Genomic DNA, 17,313 nt, shown 5'->3' with positions numbered 1-17,313 from the left:
GGCCTTATAATGCTTTCCAGTGCAACCTTATTTAGAAATAGGTTCCATTAAATGTACTGGGTCCTGTTCCCTAAGTAAGAGAATGTGGGGTTTCAGAAATACAGCCCAGCTCTATGCATGTCTACTCGGAGTAAATCCTGCTGTGGCCATTGGGACTCACTCTTCCTCTGCTTGTACGCAAACTATGAATATAGTATAAACTACAATTCCCATAATTCCGGCTCGGCCGGCAGCTGCGCAATTCTAGCCCCGAGAGCGGAAATGCGCGCGTCCTCCGCAAGTCCCGCCTCTCCTCATTGGACGCCATTTTGTCACCGACTTTCACCCGCCACACGACGGTGCTTTTTTTTTTCTTAAAGGAGAAGCTACAATGTTTTTTTTTTTCCTTTTAAATCCTTCCCGAACGTGAAACTCCGAGAAACGCGGACGGCGTGAAGCTCAGGGAAACAGGTTTTCGGAAGGTACCGAATCTCTTTTCGTTTCGCTCTTCAAAACAAGAGGCTCTGGGATACCAGACCGGCCCAAACTGCGGAGCGGACGGGGGGGGGAGGGGGTGACAACGGCAGGACTGAGGGCTTCGCGGGAACAGCGTCACTGCGCGGCACTGAGGGTTCCGTAGCTCGAGAGAGAGAGAGAGCGCGAAGCCTCCGCAACGATGCCCCTTCCTCAGGGTAACGAAGGACATTTGGCGCGTGAGAGATAACTGTTAAACGGCTCCGCTCTACGACGCGCGCGCCACGGTCAGGATTCCGACAGCGCGCGCGCGCGCCCGACGAAAATCGCCCGTTGATTGGAGTGTACTGAGCCAGCCGGGCTTGGCGACGCCGATTGGTGGAGCCGGGAGAGCGGTGGGTGGGGTGTGTCCGGCACCTTCCCTTCTGACTGGCTGGCGCAGAGCGAGGGGGGCGACCTTGAGTCCGGCCTGAACTCCGAACTCGCTCTTGATTGGCCTCGCTCGGTGCGGGAGGGCGGGGGCCCGCTGTACAGAGGCGGGGTGAGCGCTCGGCGCTGCTGTCACGAGCAGGAGGGGCAGCCGCCGCCGCTTGGGCCCCCCCTTTGAGCCGCCCCCGCCGCCGCCAGCTGCTCTGATGCCGGGGGCGCCCGAGCAGGCGGAGACGCAGGAGGAAGAGCCGCAGCAGGAGCCACGAGAGAGCGAAGAGGCGAGCGCTCCGCCTCCCAGCGGCCGCCGGCGTCCCCCGCCCACTCCCGCAGCCGCTGCTGGACAGGGGGAGGAGTCCGGCGGCAGTCGGGTGCTCCGAGGAGGCCGAGACCGGGGACGGGCGGCCGCCGCTGCTGCAGCCGCCGCCGCCGCCGCTGCCTCACGCCGAAGGAAGGCCGAATATCCCCGCCGCCGCCGCAGCCCTGGCGCCCGGCAGAACCAGGAGCCCGAGACGCCGTCGGTGCCCGACTCCGAGGCAGAGCCGCAACCAACCGCCGCTCCGCCTGGCGCTGCCGGCAGGAAGGAGAGCCCGCGCGCCGCGTGAGTATTGGCGCTGCTCTCTGGTAAAAGAGAAAGGGGTTGTCTCTCTCTCCCCCCCCCCCTTTCCCTGTCGCATCCCCACTTTGCCGCTAATGGCATTGCGAAAACGTACAGTAACTTGGCCGCGTTGCATCACTTTGGCCGCCTCTTTGCGTTATGGCAACGACCCGAAACGAGAATGCCTCCCGCTTCATGCGCTGTGTAATCCTGAGCATGTTTACTCTGAAGTCAGCCCCACAGAGTTCAAGTCGGCTTTCTTCTAGGTAAAAATCCCCAGAATTATTTCAGGCAGTTGCAAGTCGGGAAGTCTGCACTGGGAAGCACTCAGCATCTGTGCGTGTTCATGTTAATTAGGTACAGTTACATTACTAATTGGGGATTAAGGTACACGCCCCTGACTGTTGTAGGGCCAGTTTCTATACAGGGTCAGCTTAACTTCATAGTCAGGAGAAGTGGCTAGGGAGGGTTGAACGTTAGTGGTAATAAATGCTTCCAGGGGTGGGGGCCCTGAAGTGGGGTGGCGTTGTGTGGTCCTTGCTGAAGAAATCTGGTTTAGGCTTAGTACTTTTATAATTATTGTCCAGTTTCCCCCTCCCCCTTTTTTTTGCTGGGGAAAAGTGTTGGGAGAAAGTATATGTTGCTTTCTGAGGACTTTGCCCTGAAAAGTAATGAATAACTATAATAAAATAAATAAAATCAAATAAATCAAATAGCTTAGCACTTGAATGAAGTAGTTGTGAGAGAGAACTGGAAAACCAGGACTGACATTAAGGGCATTTCTCAACATTTGTGGCCAAAAATATATATATTTCCTGGAATTTCCCCTAAACATATAGTATTAGCACTTGTGAGCACAGCTGTGTACCTTTTGCTTAGTTACAAAAGGTTATCTCCTCTCTAAGGAGCTCAAAGCAATGTATGTGATGCTTTCTCTCCTAGCTTTCTCCTCACAACAATCCTATGAAGTTGGCTAGACTAAAAGATAGTGTTTGATTAAGTGGAATTTTGAACATGTATTTCCTAGTTCCTAGTGCAATGCTTTAACCCCTACAATCATCCTTAATGATGAAACTGCCTGAGAAGGAACATATATTTTGTTGAAGCAGATACAATGCTTACAATAAATCTCACTTTTCATGCTGTTATGTTAGTAGTTTCAGCAGAAATTCACCATGTATTTCATTCCATTTCAGATGCCTGGATAAAACTGTTGTGAAAGGTAAGATTTGAATGTATCACATATAATACAATTACTGTCCTCAACTGTATTTAGCCTGGCAAGCCATTCCCAACTTGTAAGCATCTGGATATCCTTGAGAGGTAGTAGTTTGTTACCAACTGTAGAATCATGGAGGTGTATTGCTTCGGCCCATTGTTTCATTTTTAGCTATTATGGGTAATAACAGTTGGTTGATAGATTCTTTTCTGAACTTGACTAAACCTTTTAAAAAATGATCTTAACTCTTAATGGTTATCAAAACATCTCATGTAAATGAATTCCATGAGTTGATTTCACATTGTCTGCACTACTCCAGTCTGTTTGTCCTAAACTACAGTATTGTCAATTTCATGGGCTAGATGAGTCCCACGTGGATGTGCTGACTTGTTACTTTTTTGCCAATTATAATTTAAAATTTAATGTGATTGCTTCTTTTATTGGTCATATGTACATATATACATTGATCATACATCTTGTCAATGGATGGTGGGTCAGGTGTGGCTATGTCTTATGCACCTTCAGTTAAAACTGATACCAATCATTCATTTGCCTGCTTTATACACCTTTAATGACTTCAAAATGCTTTTTAATTTTTGCCATCCAACAGTTAGTTTTACTGACTTTCAATCTGTAGCTGACATGTTTTTAAAAAGTCTTTATTTAGATATCTTTAGTATATATTTCCTCGTAGGTTTCCTGTTAATATAATTAATTAAAATGTGGGAGACCTACTTCCAGGATAGCCACATTTCATTAATAATCAAATAGTACATTATTTAATTATTTGAAACTGGCATGTCTGAAGCAGGGTATGGTAACCGCATCCTGTGTCTTCTAATATGAGTTGCAGGTCCTATTTCGTATTTTCTGCTAGCTAAGATTATGAGGGGTGAGAGGGGTTGATCAGCTTTTTCTTGGACCTTGAAGGAGCTATTTCTGCCAAAAAATGTAGTTAGACATAGACATATAAGCTCTACTTGCTGAAGGTCCTCTGTCAAAGACTCAACTGCAGTACTCTGTAGTAGTTTTTTCTTTCTTTCAGAAGGTTTTGGGTCCTTTGTAAAGACTCATTTGCTGCTGTTTGTACCAGTGAGAAATGCCTGTCCACTGAATTAGTCTTGTTTCTTCCAAAAAGCCCAGTCTTATTTTTCTCCTTCCTTAAATGTAAAAATTAAGAGTTTACCCAGAGAGCAAAATATTTCAGGTGGGGTAGGAAAAATTGTTTCCTATTGTATAGCTTTGTGTGCAGGTGTCTTTCTCCTTACCACTGCTGGAGCTTTCCTGTACCCAAATTTAAATTGCCTTACATTAGATAATCGCACAGCAAGTGTCCTGCATGTCAACATTTATTGATTTATTCTCTAATTGTTCATACAGACTCATATGTTAGTTTGTGGAAGGTAAGAAGTATTGGGATTGTTAGAGCAAACATTTTTAGATGGTGTATAGAGGTATTGGTAGCTTCAGACAAGTGTAAACAGTTATCTTGGAACAATGTGTCCATTTTTGTCAACTATTTTTAAGAAATGCATTTGATCCGGAATAGGTGCAATGAACAGTATCAAAAGCAATCACTGGAAGAAAGAATGAATAAGAAGAGGTTATTTGTTTTGTATAAAAGTGATTGCACAGAGCAGCCTATTCTAAAGAGCATTGCCTATTTACTTATTACAATTTATATTCCTCTTTGAAACTAAAAGTTGCCAAAGTAGTGTACAATGTAAGTCAGTCTGTGAAAAATCAAGCACATTGACCACCTTTAGAGTATAAAAAATTATATCTGTATCTAAGAGAAAGTAAAACTGGTATAACATATCAAAGGCCAGGATGAACAGTTTCATATTTACTATTCGTGCTGACTAAATATTGAAGGGATACCATTCTACAGGATGGGTAGTATCATAGCACAAGCAATATTTATAAACAAAGTTTACATAAATGTTGTGCAACTTCTCCCGAGCAATTTACTCTGAGAGTGCCCTTCTCTAGTGCTGCACCTCCCAGCTTGTGATTCTTTGTGGTCTGGAGAATGTATTGCTTTTTGTTCCATTCCAGCTATATGATTCTAAAAGCAAAGGTGGTTTTTATTATTATTGATTCAGATAAACTGATCTGGTCTCTGTGTACATCATTTGAGGCCCATCTCTGTGGGCCCTGGGAGGTCTGTAGGATTGTAACAGGAGAGCAGGCCTTTTCACTTGGTGATTTCCTGCTTGTGGAATGCTTTCACCCAGGCATAGGCAAACTCGGCGCTCCAGATGTTTTGGGACTACAACTCCCATCATCCCTGACTACTGGTCCTGTTAGCTAGGGTTGATGGGAGTTGTAGTCCCAAAACATCTGGAGCGCCGAGTTTGCCTATGCATGCTCTCACCAAAGAGTCTTGCCTGGTGCCATCTACCGGTATATTTTTAGGCACAAGGCAGAAACTTCCCTTTTTACCTGGGTTTTTTGCCCTTGCAAGCCTTTAAAATACATCTATATTTAAAATACAGTCATACCTCATGTTACGGCCGCTTCAGGTTACATGTTTTTGGGTTGCGGACTGTGGGAAACCTGGAAGTACTGGAACAGGTTGCTTCTGGGCTTTGTCGCATGCGCACAAGGCCAAATCACACCGGTGCCTGCGCAGACACGGCGCTTCAGGATGCGAACACTGTGGATTGCGGGCGTGCCTCCATCATGGATTACGTCTGCAACCCAAGGTTCCACTGTAAGTGAGGCAAGATCTGTAATATAGGCAACCCCTCATTTGCGTGGCGGTTGCATACCAGGTTATTGCATGTGTCAGAGGCTGGGCGTCAGCCCTCCCTGCTCGTTCCGGGGCTGAAAGTGGTGTTATTGTCGGTGGTCATACATCATACACACGCAAAATGGTTGCTGCCTGTATCTTTTATTTGTAAAAAATTGGGGTTTTTAAGGTTTTTATTGATCATGTTTATTGTAATCGGTTGTATTATTTCTGTTGTCTGTAAGTTCCTTTGCATCATTTCCATGAGTAAAGCAACTAATAAATAATCATCACCATCTGATATTTATATCACAGATCCCAAAGAAGAGACAGAAGAGGAAGAAGTCTCAAATACTCTTGCTGCTGGAACCCCAGTCGGTATAGCCAGGCCCAGTCGGGGCTGGCGTAGCAACAGGGCAGCGGCTGCTGTTCGTCAGTGTGATACAGATAATTCACGGAGCTCTAGATCCAAGACTGGGTCTTTGCAGCTCATCTGCAAATCAGAACCAAACACAGACCAGCTAGAATTCGGTATGTGCTGCTTTCACTTCTTGAAAAATGCAAAGCAGGACCAGTAAGGAGTGTGGCCTAGGGTATGATGTGAAGAGAGTCCTAAGCACCAGGTGGAGAGGCTTGGAAGACTGCATTTGAAGTTCCCCAACCTTATTGTAAAGCATAAAATTTATAGGATTTGAAAGCCACAAATTAGTATTGTGCCTTAAAAGTTGACTGTTACTAAAAATAGTTATTGCCCATGTAGTCACTTGCAACACTTACCAGGTGCAAATATAGCTTAATTGTTAAAAGGCAAGCTACAGTATTAGCATTTCACACAACACATTTCATTACTATTGATACCTGTGTGGCTTGGGCATGTCATATTCATATGTATTCTTATGTACTGTCCTTTTTGTGAAAAATTTGATATGGATATTTGACATGTTGCATCATTTTGATGCAGCACTATAGTGATATATACATATAAGTTCTCAGATGCTGATAATTACTGCCCATACTTAAGATAAAAATATGCTTTTGTTTCTAACTTTTAGAGGTCACAGAAGAGCATTCATCTCCAGCTGGAATCAGGTAAGAAGTTTTGATTGCCGTGTTCTTCCATAATTAGTGTATCTAGAATATTGGTTTGCGCATAAGAAACTGATTCAAACAGGGTGGCTGTCAGGCTAAAATATCACTCAAAGATGCTTGGAGCATACAAATATAACAGACGTCTGGTGTCTTGAATTAATTCAGAGGCTGACTTGCTTAGATGATGATCTAAAGTTAGGGGAAGCTAACCCATGGCCCTACCGGTAATATGTTACCTGATAGAAATATTGCCAGTAGCTGGGGTTGGAGGTTTGAAGCATTGGGGATTAACGGTCTACCATATAAATAAATGCTCAGCCAGTTTTAGAACTGATGAGGGCTAAGTTGTTAACCATTGAAATTGATAGGAAAATGGAAGATATATCTAAAGAGAATGTTACAAAGAGAGAGAATGATTTAGATAATGTTAGTTCTACTTGCATTCTCACTACCCTGCAATATGATTCTTGTTATTGGATTATTTGAACTATTGCTGATGCAGCCTCCTAGCAAGTGAACAGATAGCTTGCTGTCTCTGTTGCATGTTCCAGAAAAAGCGCCTTTTGTCTAGTGTGTACTCTGTGCATAATATTGTAAGGCCCAGAAAAAGTGTGTGAAGTTTATATGTACTGTTCTCTTCTCTGTTGAGGAATATGTTGATATATAAATTCTCTTCATCCTTTCACTTTCTTTTCTCCTCTTCACTGCATCAACAGTGATGAAGAAGAAATGCTTATCAGTGAAGAAGAGGTTCCTTTCAAAGATGACCCCAGAGATGAAACCTATAAACCACATTTAGACAGGTGCGTTCCATTTTCCAAACATATAGGAATTGTATGTCGTTAATAATCTGATGGGCTAATGGAATAGCTGCCAGTTCCGACCCATAGTTAGAAACACACAAATATAAAGTTCCCAATATTGTGAGCAACTGGACTCTTTAAAAATTGGCAGATACCAAGGCATGTTTACTAATTACAAGGATAGCAAACATGAAAACTTGAAGTGCCTCAAAATCTATGTTGAAGAAATGTCTAGAAGATTCAGGTTGTTGCCGAACTGCAGATAAAAGGTTTCCTGGAGTAGAGAATATGTGATGTCTGTTTCTACAGGGAAGCTCCAAAGCAGAAGAAAAAAACAAGCAAGGGAAAAGAAGAAAAAGAGAAACAGAAAGAGATTAAAGTGGAGGTGGAAGTCAAAGAAGAAAGTGAGTTTCGAGAAGATGAGGAGCCACCTAGGAAGTGAGTACAATTCTGTGGCTTTGTGCACAAACCTCTTAATGTGATCAAAATTAAAGCCCACAAATGTGCTGTGTACTGGATCTGGAATATTTATTTCTATATCACCCATTCTATGAAGTCTGCAGTTGAGTGGTTTTGTAGATTATTAAAGCCAAGAAGAATGTCTGGTTCATTACGTTCTTCTAGCTGGTATTCTACCAACATCGAAGTTATCTGCTGACTTCGCATGGCATTACACTTAGCACAAATAAGTTATTGAATTGAATCTAACAAATTCATTGCATAAGCAGAACAACTTTCATTCACCCAATGGAGCTTCACTTCTCTCTTCTTCTTCTTCTTCTTCATGCACCCTCACCCTAAATATTCTCTGGAGGGTTGAGGAGGAAATCCAGAACAGATTTAGGATGGGGAGTGTTGCATTGTACAAGCACATTATATTCATTTGTTTTTGAAGAACCTGTGGCATCTGATCATTTATAGGAGATTACCTGCACTCATGATTTCAGGTCTTTGTTTACTAGAGAAGATGTAGAAACTAGCAGCATTTCTCTTTTTGCGGGGATGGGGTACCAAATCCTGCAGTTGTGTTGTGTACACAAATTAAATTTCAGAATTTTAAGGTGAATGAAAGCATTGTGATCTTGTAACATCCATGCTATATTGGTGGTACTGAGGGTAGGGGCAAATAATGATCCTGGAGTTGGCTAGTTGTTTCCCTCCTAAATAGATGCTCTGGGCCAAATTTAGGACTGCATGCTAGGACTTAGTAAGAAGGGAAAGACAACTCAATTTTCTCTTAGAGAACCTTCATAGAGGTGATGATCAGGGATTTCTCTTATTGTGAATAAGCTACTTGTTCTGTGCTGTACTTGTTCTATTTTAGTAGTAGATTTTGTCATTAATCAACTTGCCATCTGAAGAATAGTTTCCTTTGCTTGTACATCAGCAATTGTGCTTTCTTTTTCTCTTTGTTTTCGTTTTTGTCCTGGTGGTCTTGTTCTAGAAGAGGAAGGAGGAGAAAAGATGACAAAAGTCCACGACTTCCCAAAAGGAGGTGAGCTCCTTTTACTTTTTCTATCCTAATATAGTGATACAATATAAACTTGGCTAACTGGATATTGGTTATCTAAAGTTCTGCTGAGGCAGATCCTCCCCATGCATTTAGTTTTGCATATAAAAAATGAAAGACTGTTCTGTGTATCCTAGCAGGAGCGGGTTTCCCTTCTCTGCAGTCTGCATGGGAACAAACTAGTACTTTCTGTGGGCTAATTTAAAGGCTTGCTTACACTAGTCTCTTTTCGAATAACCTAATCCCATTTGATACAGTATGTTTACAGGAGTGATTAAATTTCTATCCTTGATTCAGGTCCATTCTGTGCTGTTTTTTCTATACTGTATTTCATTTGCCTGCTCAGTTCTTGCATACTTTGTAAAAGTGAGTTGTTTTGAAATGTTTATAATATTCATGGTTAAACAAAAGCAAGAAAACCTAAACGAAGCTTCATAGTCCCAACTGCAAACCATCTTGTTAAGAGGATAATGACGCAGCTTGTATACAGTTCTAACTTCCAAAAACATTGTGATCCAAAGAGTTGCTTCTGGGGATGCCTGACCATTTCAGTGATAAATTGTCCCTCTAAGAGTCATGCCCTAAACGAATAATAATTTTATTTATTTATTTATTTATTTGTACCCTGCCCATCTGGCTGGGTCTCCCCAGCCACTCTGTGCAGCTTCCAACAAATATTAAAATACATTAAAGGAAGGGGGTACAGAAGTTGTGTTGAACACAACAGTGCAGATGTTTTTCTGCAAAGGATTTTAGAAACCACAATTACTCCAGAAAAATTGGTTTTTTAAGTAACATATTTATTGAGGTTTTTCAAAGAATTTTTCCATGTCAAAAGACTAATGTGGCTTCTTTTACTGCTCACCCCTTGCAGTCCACCTGTGTTCATTAGAAAAGTATATTGTCTTTTTTTTTTTAAATAAAAATGCTTTATTTTAATGTTTCAAATTATAATACACATATTTCCGACAAAACATACACAACCTACATACATTTTTCAACATCTTAAAAACCAAACACTCCATCATACTTTCCTTATCTTCATCACACTCTACCCACTTGTTGGAAGGTGGTGGGTAGAAAAGTATATTGTCTACATTTGTAATAGTACGCCATGTCATTCTGTCCCCATCTTCTCTCCTGTTTTTTTCTTAGGAAAAAGCCCCCAATACAATACGTACGTTGTGAGATGGAAGGATGTGGCACAGTTCTTGCACATCCTCGCTATTTGCAGGTGAGAATAATTTATTACTATCTGTTTGCATCCATTTATTATTAGTTATAAATAATTCCAAGGCCTGTGTAATCAGTGCTGTTTTCCTTAGCCCTCATACTACCATGAGTTGCTGGGAAATCCTTTAGGAGGAAAGGCAGGAGGTAAACTTAATAAATAAAATAAATGTTGCATTATTGCCCCCTTTATATGCATGTACTATAGTGTCACAAATGCTGGGCTTGACTTTACCAGTGAACCTTTCTTCTGTTAGTGTTTTTAATATTTGTGAACCTTCTAAGTTTCCCTTGTTTTCAGCATCACATCAAATACCAGCATCTGCTGAAAAAAAAATATGTATGTCCTCATCCATCTTGTGGGAGACTATTTCGGCTCCAGAAACAACTTTTGCGGCATGCCAAACACCATACAGGTAATATAGGCTATAAGACAAAATTGCCATACTATGCTAAAGAATATAGGACGAAAGCAATAGTCACCAGCAGGGTGGTGTGGTGGTGTTTACCTGGATTCCCAATGTGTAGGTTGTTGCCTCTAATGGGGGCGGGGGGGAGCAGTGCAGTGCAGTGCAGTGCAATGCAAGCACAGTGACAGAGCCAGTCTGCTCCTCCCAACACTGCCCACTCTATGCTGCCTCTCAGTTACTGGTGGCAACCTCTGCATTGGGAAGCTAGGTAAGCAACACGGCCCCACCAGCTGCTGCTGGAGGAAAATGAACAATTTTTCCTTTTAGGTGTGTGAAACCTCAATCCAGGTGTGACGTGCACAACAAATAGAAATTGTAGCAATTTCAGTGTTTAATAAAATGCAGAAATAAAACCTTCAGCACAAAGGTGGAGGAGTTCTTTGTGTATTTGGGCCTTAAAATGCCATTAGGTTTTTGGTCACAGCTTAAACTAGCTTTGAAAATAAGCACCTGCAGATTATGCTAGATCACAAAATTTTCATCACAAGCCAGCATCAAACCTACCCCAAAATATTAACTTGATGGGGTGGCGGGGAGGTTAATCTGTATACCTAGTCCTAGTGGCTTGTTCATCAGTTTCTTCCATATAGTGGATGTTGGCATCCTTTTCCATATGAAAGGAGCTGTAATTACTCTTAACACACTTCTGGCAAAGGTTAATATTAAACTTACTATTTACTTATTATTACACTAATAGCCCACCTTTTCTCCAATGAGCACACTTCTCCCCCTCTCCATTTCATTGTTGGTGCCTAAAACTTGTCAAGTGTCAGTGTTTAGATCTGAACAATCCTGAAGAAATTTTGTCTGGATACATATATTCTGACATTCACAAAAATTAAACTGAAATGTCAGTATTCAGATAAGAAAGTAGACCATCTGCTACACATATACACTCAAAATGTTGAAGATGACTAGTACAGAAGAAAGCAGTAGGCAAAATACTAGGTCCAACCTCCTATAGTTAGTTGGGTTCTCTTGTTGTATACCCCTCACACTGAAACTGATCTGTAGGGCAGGAGTGGGGAACCACTTTTGAAAAGTAGGCAGCCGTATCAGTAACCTCATAGCAGAGCAAAAGGATCTGAACCCACCAGAGAGCAGTGGTGCTTGCATTCAGCAGTCAGTTTGAACAGTGGCAAATGAAAGCCCTGCTGCAAAGGAACAATCAAGAGAACAAACTAAGCTGCATGCTTCCTATTTTCCCTTGGCAGCGGGGCTTGTATTCTGCGTTGTTTAAATTTGCCAGCTTTTACTAGACATCAGGTGAATGGTAGATGACCATGGCTGGCCACAAAGAGCTGTGATGGCCAAATTGGCTGGCCTTATGGGCCTGATTTAGCATGGTCTGGAGGTTCCCCAACTGATGTGAGGAAGAAGGGGAAACAAGTGAAATACTAGTTATTTATATATAAAAAAGAAATGACTAGCAACTATTACTCAGATGCAAATTAAGTATTTAACATATCTATCAAGCCATTTTACTTAATATCCTTATAGAGAAATCTGGCCCTACCTCCTATTTCTGGCTACCTCCCAATGGCTCTTGTTTGTTCTTGCATTTGTTTTGATCTAACCCAGACTGTTTCTTCCAAGGACAGTGTCTGTTATGGGTGAAATTTTGAACGGGCTTTGTGCAAATATGCACATTTTTCCACTTGTATATATTTGTATGGAAGTTGTGGCCTACAGGCACCTTAAAATGGGCAATGTGTAACATGAATAGTCTTTGGCCTGGATTCAACTAATGCAGCACAGTAGCCAGCACAAAGGTTCCCACTAGTTCAGTGGGGCTTCCCCTCCCATGCCTCCCTTAAATACACTGAGTTCAGAAGAGCTCCCAGAACAGCATTGGTGGGGGGGGGATTCATCCATTGGGCAAACAGAAATGCTTGCACTGATGGAGCAACTAGAAGAGAGTGACACTGAATTCCTCCCTGTGTACCTTGCAAGTTAGTGTGGAGGTTTTCCATACCTTCCCTCTTCGTTGGGAGTCTTTGTGGAAAAGAAAAAGTAAGAATGCATGAAAGCAAAGTCTAGGAATGGCTTGGTAGTGATATACAAATGTATTTTCAGCTGAGAAATATATCCCTGCTACTGTTAAACAGCCCCCCTCACTCTTACAAGGAAGACATTTTAAAACATGAGTATTAAGATTGGAGTATTAAGGCATTTTCCAGATGTACAAATAGGGATCTGATTAGGAACAAGACTTGATTATAGAATACTGTGTGCTGCTTTACAGATCAAAGGGATTATATTTGTGAATACTGTGCCCGTGCTTTCAAGAGTTCTCACAATCTGGCAGTTCACCGAATGATCCACACAGGCGAGAAGCCATTACAGTAAGTAATGTCATGTTTTATCCTGCGTCTCTAGTCATGAGGGATTAGACCAGCTGTATCTTTGGGTGCCTTTCTTAGGCTACCCTTCTGTATTCCACTCTTATTTCTTTCTCAACTTATTTTGAATTCTTCTGTCCAACTTGATAGGCCAGAGGGTGCTCTAAAATATTTGTATAAAGAATCACATTCCTGTAGTATCAGCAGCAGAAATAATATCTGTATGGTGCCAGAATTATTCAGGCAGAATTTCTCTTCCCTCACCCTGGTGACACCTTTCAGCTACTTGCCTAACAGGGAACATGTCTACTAAGGACCTCTAGGGCAAGGAAATAAGTAAGGCTGAGCAACTCATTTGGCCAATGACTGAGGCTAGGTTTCCCTTCTGTTGTAAATTACAATACTTTATTCTTACAGCCGTATTTTATATTTCTTTTCCCACCCCACTTTTTTCTTTAGATGTGAGATCTGTGGATTCACCTGCCGACAGAAGGCCTCATTGAACTGGCACATGAAAAAGCATGACGCAGATACATTTTACCAGTTTTCATGCAATATCTGTGGAAAGAAGTTTGAGAAAAAAGACAGCGTTGTAGCACATAAGGCTAAGAGTCACCCAGAGGTGCTTATTGCTGAAGCCCTGGCAGCCAATGCAGGCGCCCTCATCACCAGCACTGAGATCCTGGGTACCAATCCAGAGTCAGTTGTCCCGCCCACTGATGGCCAGGGCCTCCCCCTTCTTCCAGACCCCCTTGGAAACACCACTCCTGGAGAATGTCTACTGCTGAACCCTGACGGGATGCCCAAGGCATATTGCAGCGGGGGTGACCGGGTCAATCTGATGGCTGACGGGAAGATCTTTGTTGGCACTGCTAGTGGCGAGAGTACGGAAGGGCTGGTCATGAACACCGAGATCCTTGGAGCGACCACTGAAGTTCTAATTGAAGATTCTGATTCTACAGGACCTTAGTAGGGAAAAGGAGCACATGGGTGTTGGGACAACTTGAACTTGTATTTAAAAAAATAAATAAATGGGAAAAGCTTATTCAGTATAGAGAAACTAAAACATTTAAATTACTAGTCAAATAACTAAAGGGCCTGCTCCCCCTCTGCCCCACCTCTCCTCCCTCCCAGAGTGGATCACTACACATTCTTTCGCAGTTCCCTTCTTTGAGAGGAATGTTGCCTTTACACAGAGACTGACAAAGCAAGGAATTCTTGCAATGCAGTGAAGGGAAGCAGCCAGAGCCTATCCCTCTCCCTGCCCTTCCAAAGTAAGCAAACTTCCTGCTTCTTGACCAATGTTGCAAGATTGAAGGTGTTTGTACTCTGGATCAGTATCTCATTTTCAAAACCCTACTTTGCACCTCCCAGTCACGTCATCCTTTTCTATGCATTATTAAATTCTGACCCTTTGCAGGTTCCTACTTCTCCTCCTAGGGCTTGGGAATATAGCTTGGCACTTTAGGACCCTTCAGCAGGATGAGCTGTAAAACAGCATCTATTCCCCCCTTTCTCTCATCCTTCCTTCTGCCTCAGTAAGGAGAGAGAAGGGGATTCTGGCACTCGGGTGCTCACTTTTTCACGAGGGGTGCCATCCTTTTCTACAGTTGCTCTGGCTGCAAACGCCCTGTGTAGAGGAGGCAACAAGAATGGGTGCTAGACTGGTAAAAGAAAATTTGCACTTTGAACATGTCTTGTTTTTAAGTTGTGATAACAAATTCCTTATTTATTTTGTTTTTTAAAAAAAGATCTCTTAGCTGCTGTCTAGGGAGGATTTTTCTTTCCAAACCAATTCTTCTTAAGGGGTATAAAATGGAAGCAGCCTCTTCAGCAAACCATGTTAAGGAATTGTCCATCTCCCTGCTTGAAGGAAGTGCTAGTGTAGCAGAATAGGTCTTTGTGCCCTTTCTAGTGAACAGGGAGATTTCAGCATTTGTTGTTGTTTGGACGGGGAGGATTTCTTTGTGAAGAAGTAATACCCACTTCAAAGCTTTGTCCTGCGTCAGCCATTAATCTCTTCCCCAGCTTTAACGCTTTGCTCACTTAGGTTGCATTATTAGTTTTGCGTTTCTCTAGTTTTGGTAAGCAAATGCCATTAAGAAAAAGCCTGTTTTTGAGGATGTGTTATATATAGACTGCTGAATAGATTTACTGTCCAAAGACACTTGGACCCAGTTCTTAAAAACCTATTTAGATGCAAAACTGACATCGAGTGGTGGCAGCTCCAGACCTCCTTGGCTATATATCTAGCATTTTCACATAGGTGCATATCCTCTTGTTTCTGTCATACTTGGTGACTTGGGTATCACTAAGGAGTGCAATATGCCTAGCATTTTGTGGAGAGCTTAGAAAAGCAACTGACACCTCAAAAATATATTTGGACATAATTTGCATGAGCTTTTGACTGTTACCCGACAGCTTGTGGTGACAAAGTATCCCAGCGAACTTACTTTTCTATTTCACTGGCCTAGTATATTCATATTAACAGGAACTGAGAATGAGGAATTATCTTAGGCATGATCCTGATTTTTTTTTTTTGTTTGGTAATGTTGCCACCCTCTTTTAAATCAGTGGTTATGGAAATAGGTTTTTCAGTCTGTACTGTAGTTCTACCTCATATAGTTCCAAATTACTCTGGATAGCACTAGCTAGCATCATTCCCAGCCACAGTTTTGATTATCTGGAGAGATGTGTAAATGGAGCTCCTTTATTGAGTTGGAAGCTAAGCATCAACCGGGTATTTCCATGGGGCACTAAAATGACACAAACTATTGCTGTCTGCCAGGGTTTGATTTACCAACTCATGTTCCTTCAGTTTCTGCAGACTGGTTGGAGGTTTGTTAACAACCTCCTAGGCTGCAGTGTGTAGCTGGGGTGTTGCATGTGGCTACTGTGTGTTTTACAGGCTTGATATGAAGCTACTTATCCTGTGATTAGGGTTGACACCAGAAAGGTATTTGCAGTTGAGACTTTCTTCTGTATACTGCTGAAGGGGCTACCCTCTTATCTTCTACAGTATAATGAATTTTACTGCTGTAGCACCAAGAACAGATCATAGGCTCTTTTTCAGTGTTGTAGGGGCTGCTAACTTTCGCTGTAGGTAGATAGTTGCCAAACTACTTGAAGTTCTTTCTCAGCTTATTACTTGCCTTTCCTAGACAGCTCTGTTGATCTTTTTTCCCCACTGTTGGTGTGTGTGTGTATGTGTGTGTGTGTATGATTTTGTCAAAGAAACATTGTCTTGTGTTTAACCAGGTCGGCTCCTTGCACTCTGGGGTGAATAACTTCTGGTCTAGATTTATGAACTGAAACCATTTGCCTTGACATAAACTGTTCCTGCTGCTTCCCCTTAATGTGTCTCCCACCATACGCATGCAGTTTTGCTTCAATCAATTATTATAATACTTGCAATAAACTATTTATATTTTCTTCTTATAAGCTTTTTCCCATGGGAAGGAAGCATGGTGCTGGGAGCTGAAGCTATATAATCTCCTTTCCTCTGTAACATGGGATAGTTTACAGGAACTAATTTGATACTGACCCACTCTGGAAGCAGTTTGTAGTTTTGTCCTATCTGTAAACTCACCTTGGCTGTGTAAGCATTGGATCCCCTTCCTGTCAGTGTGAGAGATGGTGTGCATCCTGCACCCCACCAACACCAAAAAAACAGCTAACATAAGCCTATTTCCTAATCTGATATGTATGGATTCTCTCTTTGGCATTTATATGAACACCAATAGAAGTGATGTCAACAGGAAGCTCAGGGATTTTTCAATGGTGGGTGAGCTTAGTATGTTAGAAATGGTCCATTTACTTCAAATAGTTTCTGAACAATGGCAATATGGTGGAGTCTTTGTAGGGTGGGGGAGAACTGCTAAATCCCTGGAGCAGCTTTCCAGGATGATAGTGAAGAACTAGAGGCAAACTGCACTAGCATTGTAAATTCCTACCAGAGAGGGAGCAGAATTTGCGATACTTAGCAGAACTACCTGAAGTAGTAGCCACTGGGTGGCAACAGAGCTGTGTTGCATTGTGGCACACCCCTATTTTTTAGTGTTAAGGGAAGGGATGGTTGAATTGACAAGTCTTTGATTGCTTAAAAGCCTTGTTGCATATAAAAATTTCCACCAAGTGATGGAGATTTGGGGCAGGGTGTCGGGGGAGGGCAGTGATAAATCCATGTTGATTAAGGGTTATGTAAACAAAAATAAATAAAACAATAAAAAGGGATACTGTTTTTCATCTCTTGTGTTTAAGCTGGGTAAGCCATAACCAAAATAAATACATAAAGGGGGAAAATAAAATAATTTGTGTCTCATTGCATGCTGTCCGTATGGAGAAGACAAAGGAGGCTGCTTTCCATGCACCTGCATCAGTGCAGGAGCAATCCCATTCCACTGAAATGTCTATGAATGAAACAATTTTGATATGAATTA

At 42.1% G+C, this 17,313-nt stretch overlaps 1 protein-coding gene across 2 annotated transcripts; it reads left to right on the top strand.

Moving 5' to 3' along the window:
• The first annotated feature begins 214 nt into the window (after positions 1–214).
• Positions 215–17,079, top strand: ZFP91 (ZFP91 zinc finger protein, atypical E3 ubiquitin ligase). Of its 2 annotated transcripts, none has more exons than XM_033157935.1 (11): positions 215–1,480; positions 2,674–2,699; positions 5,746–5,961; positions 6,483–6,519; positions 7,236–7,322; positions 7,632–7,760; positions 8,770–8,817; positions 9,988–10,066; positions 10,364–10,478; positions 12,778–12,877; positions 13,334–17,079. In XM_033157935.1, the coding sequence occupies exons 1-11, from the start codon at positions 1,089–1,091 to the stop codon at positions 13,842–13,844; spliced, it is 1,740 nt and encodes a 579-aa protein (XP_033013826.1). In that variant the 5' UTR covers positions 215–1,088; the 3' UTR covers positions 13,845–17,079. The 2 variants fall into 2 exon arrangements, with proteins under 2 accessions (XP_033013826.1, XP_033013816.1); XM_033157925.1 differs by having other exon boundaries at positions 217–1,480; positions 8,767–8,817.
• Positions 17,080–17,313: the final 234 nt, after the last annotated feature.

This window comes from Lacerta agilis, chromosome 1 (genome assembly GCF_009819535.1).
Source record: "Lacerta agilis isolate rLacAgi1 chromosome 1, rLacAgi1.pri, whole genome shotgun sequence".
NCBI lineage: Eukaryota > Metazoa > Chordata > Lepidosauria > Squamata > Lacertidae > Lacerta > Lacerta agilis.
This window is presented reverse-complemented; position numbering and strand designations above follow the sequence as displayed.

Bases quoted from the DNA above. Each gene is read 5' to 3' on its own strand.
- ZFP91 (XM_033157925.1), top strand. From the start codon at position 1,089: ATGCCGGGGGCGCCCGAGCAGGCGGAGACGCAGGAGGAAGAGCCGCAG. The intron at 1,481-2,673 runs GTGAGTATTGGC...ATTCCATTTCAG, and splicing joins AAGGAGAGCCCGCGCGCCGC to ATGCCTGGATAAAACTGTTG. The intron at 8,818-9,987 runs GTGAGCTCCTTT...TTTTTTTCTTAG, and splicing joins CCACGACTTCCCAAAAGGAG to GAAAAAGCCCCCAATACAAT.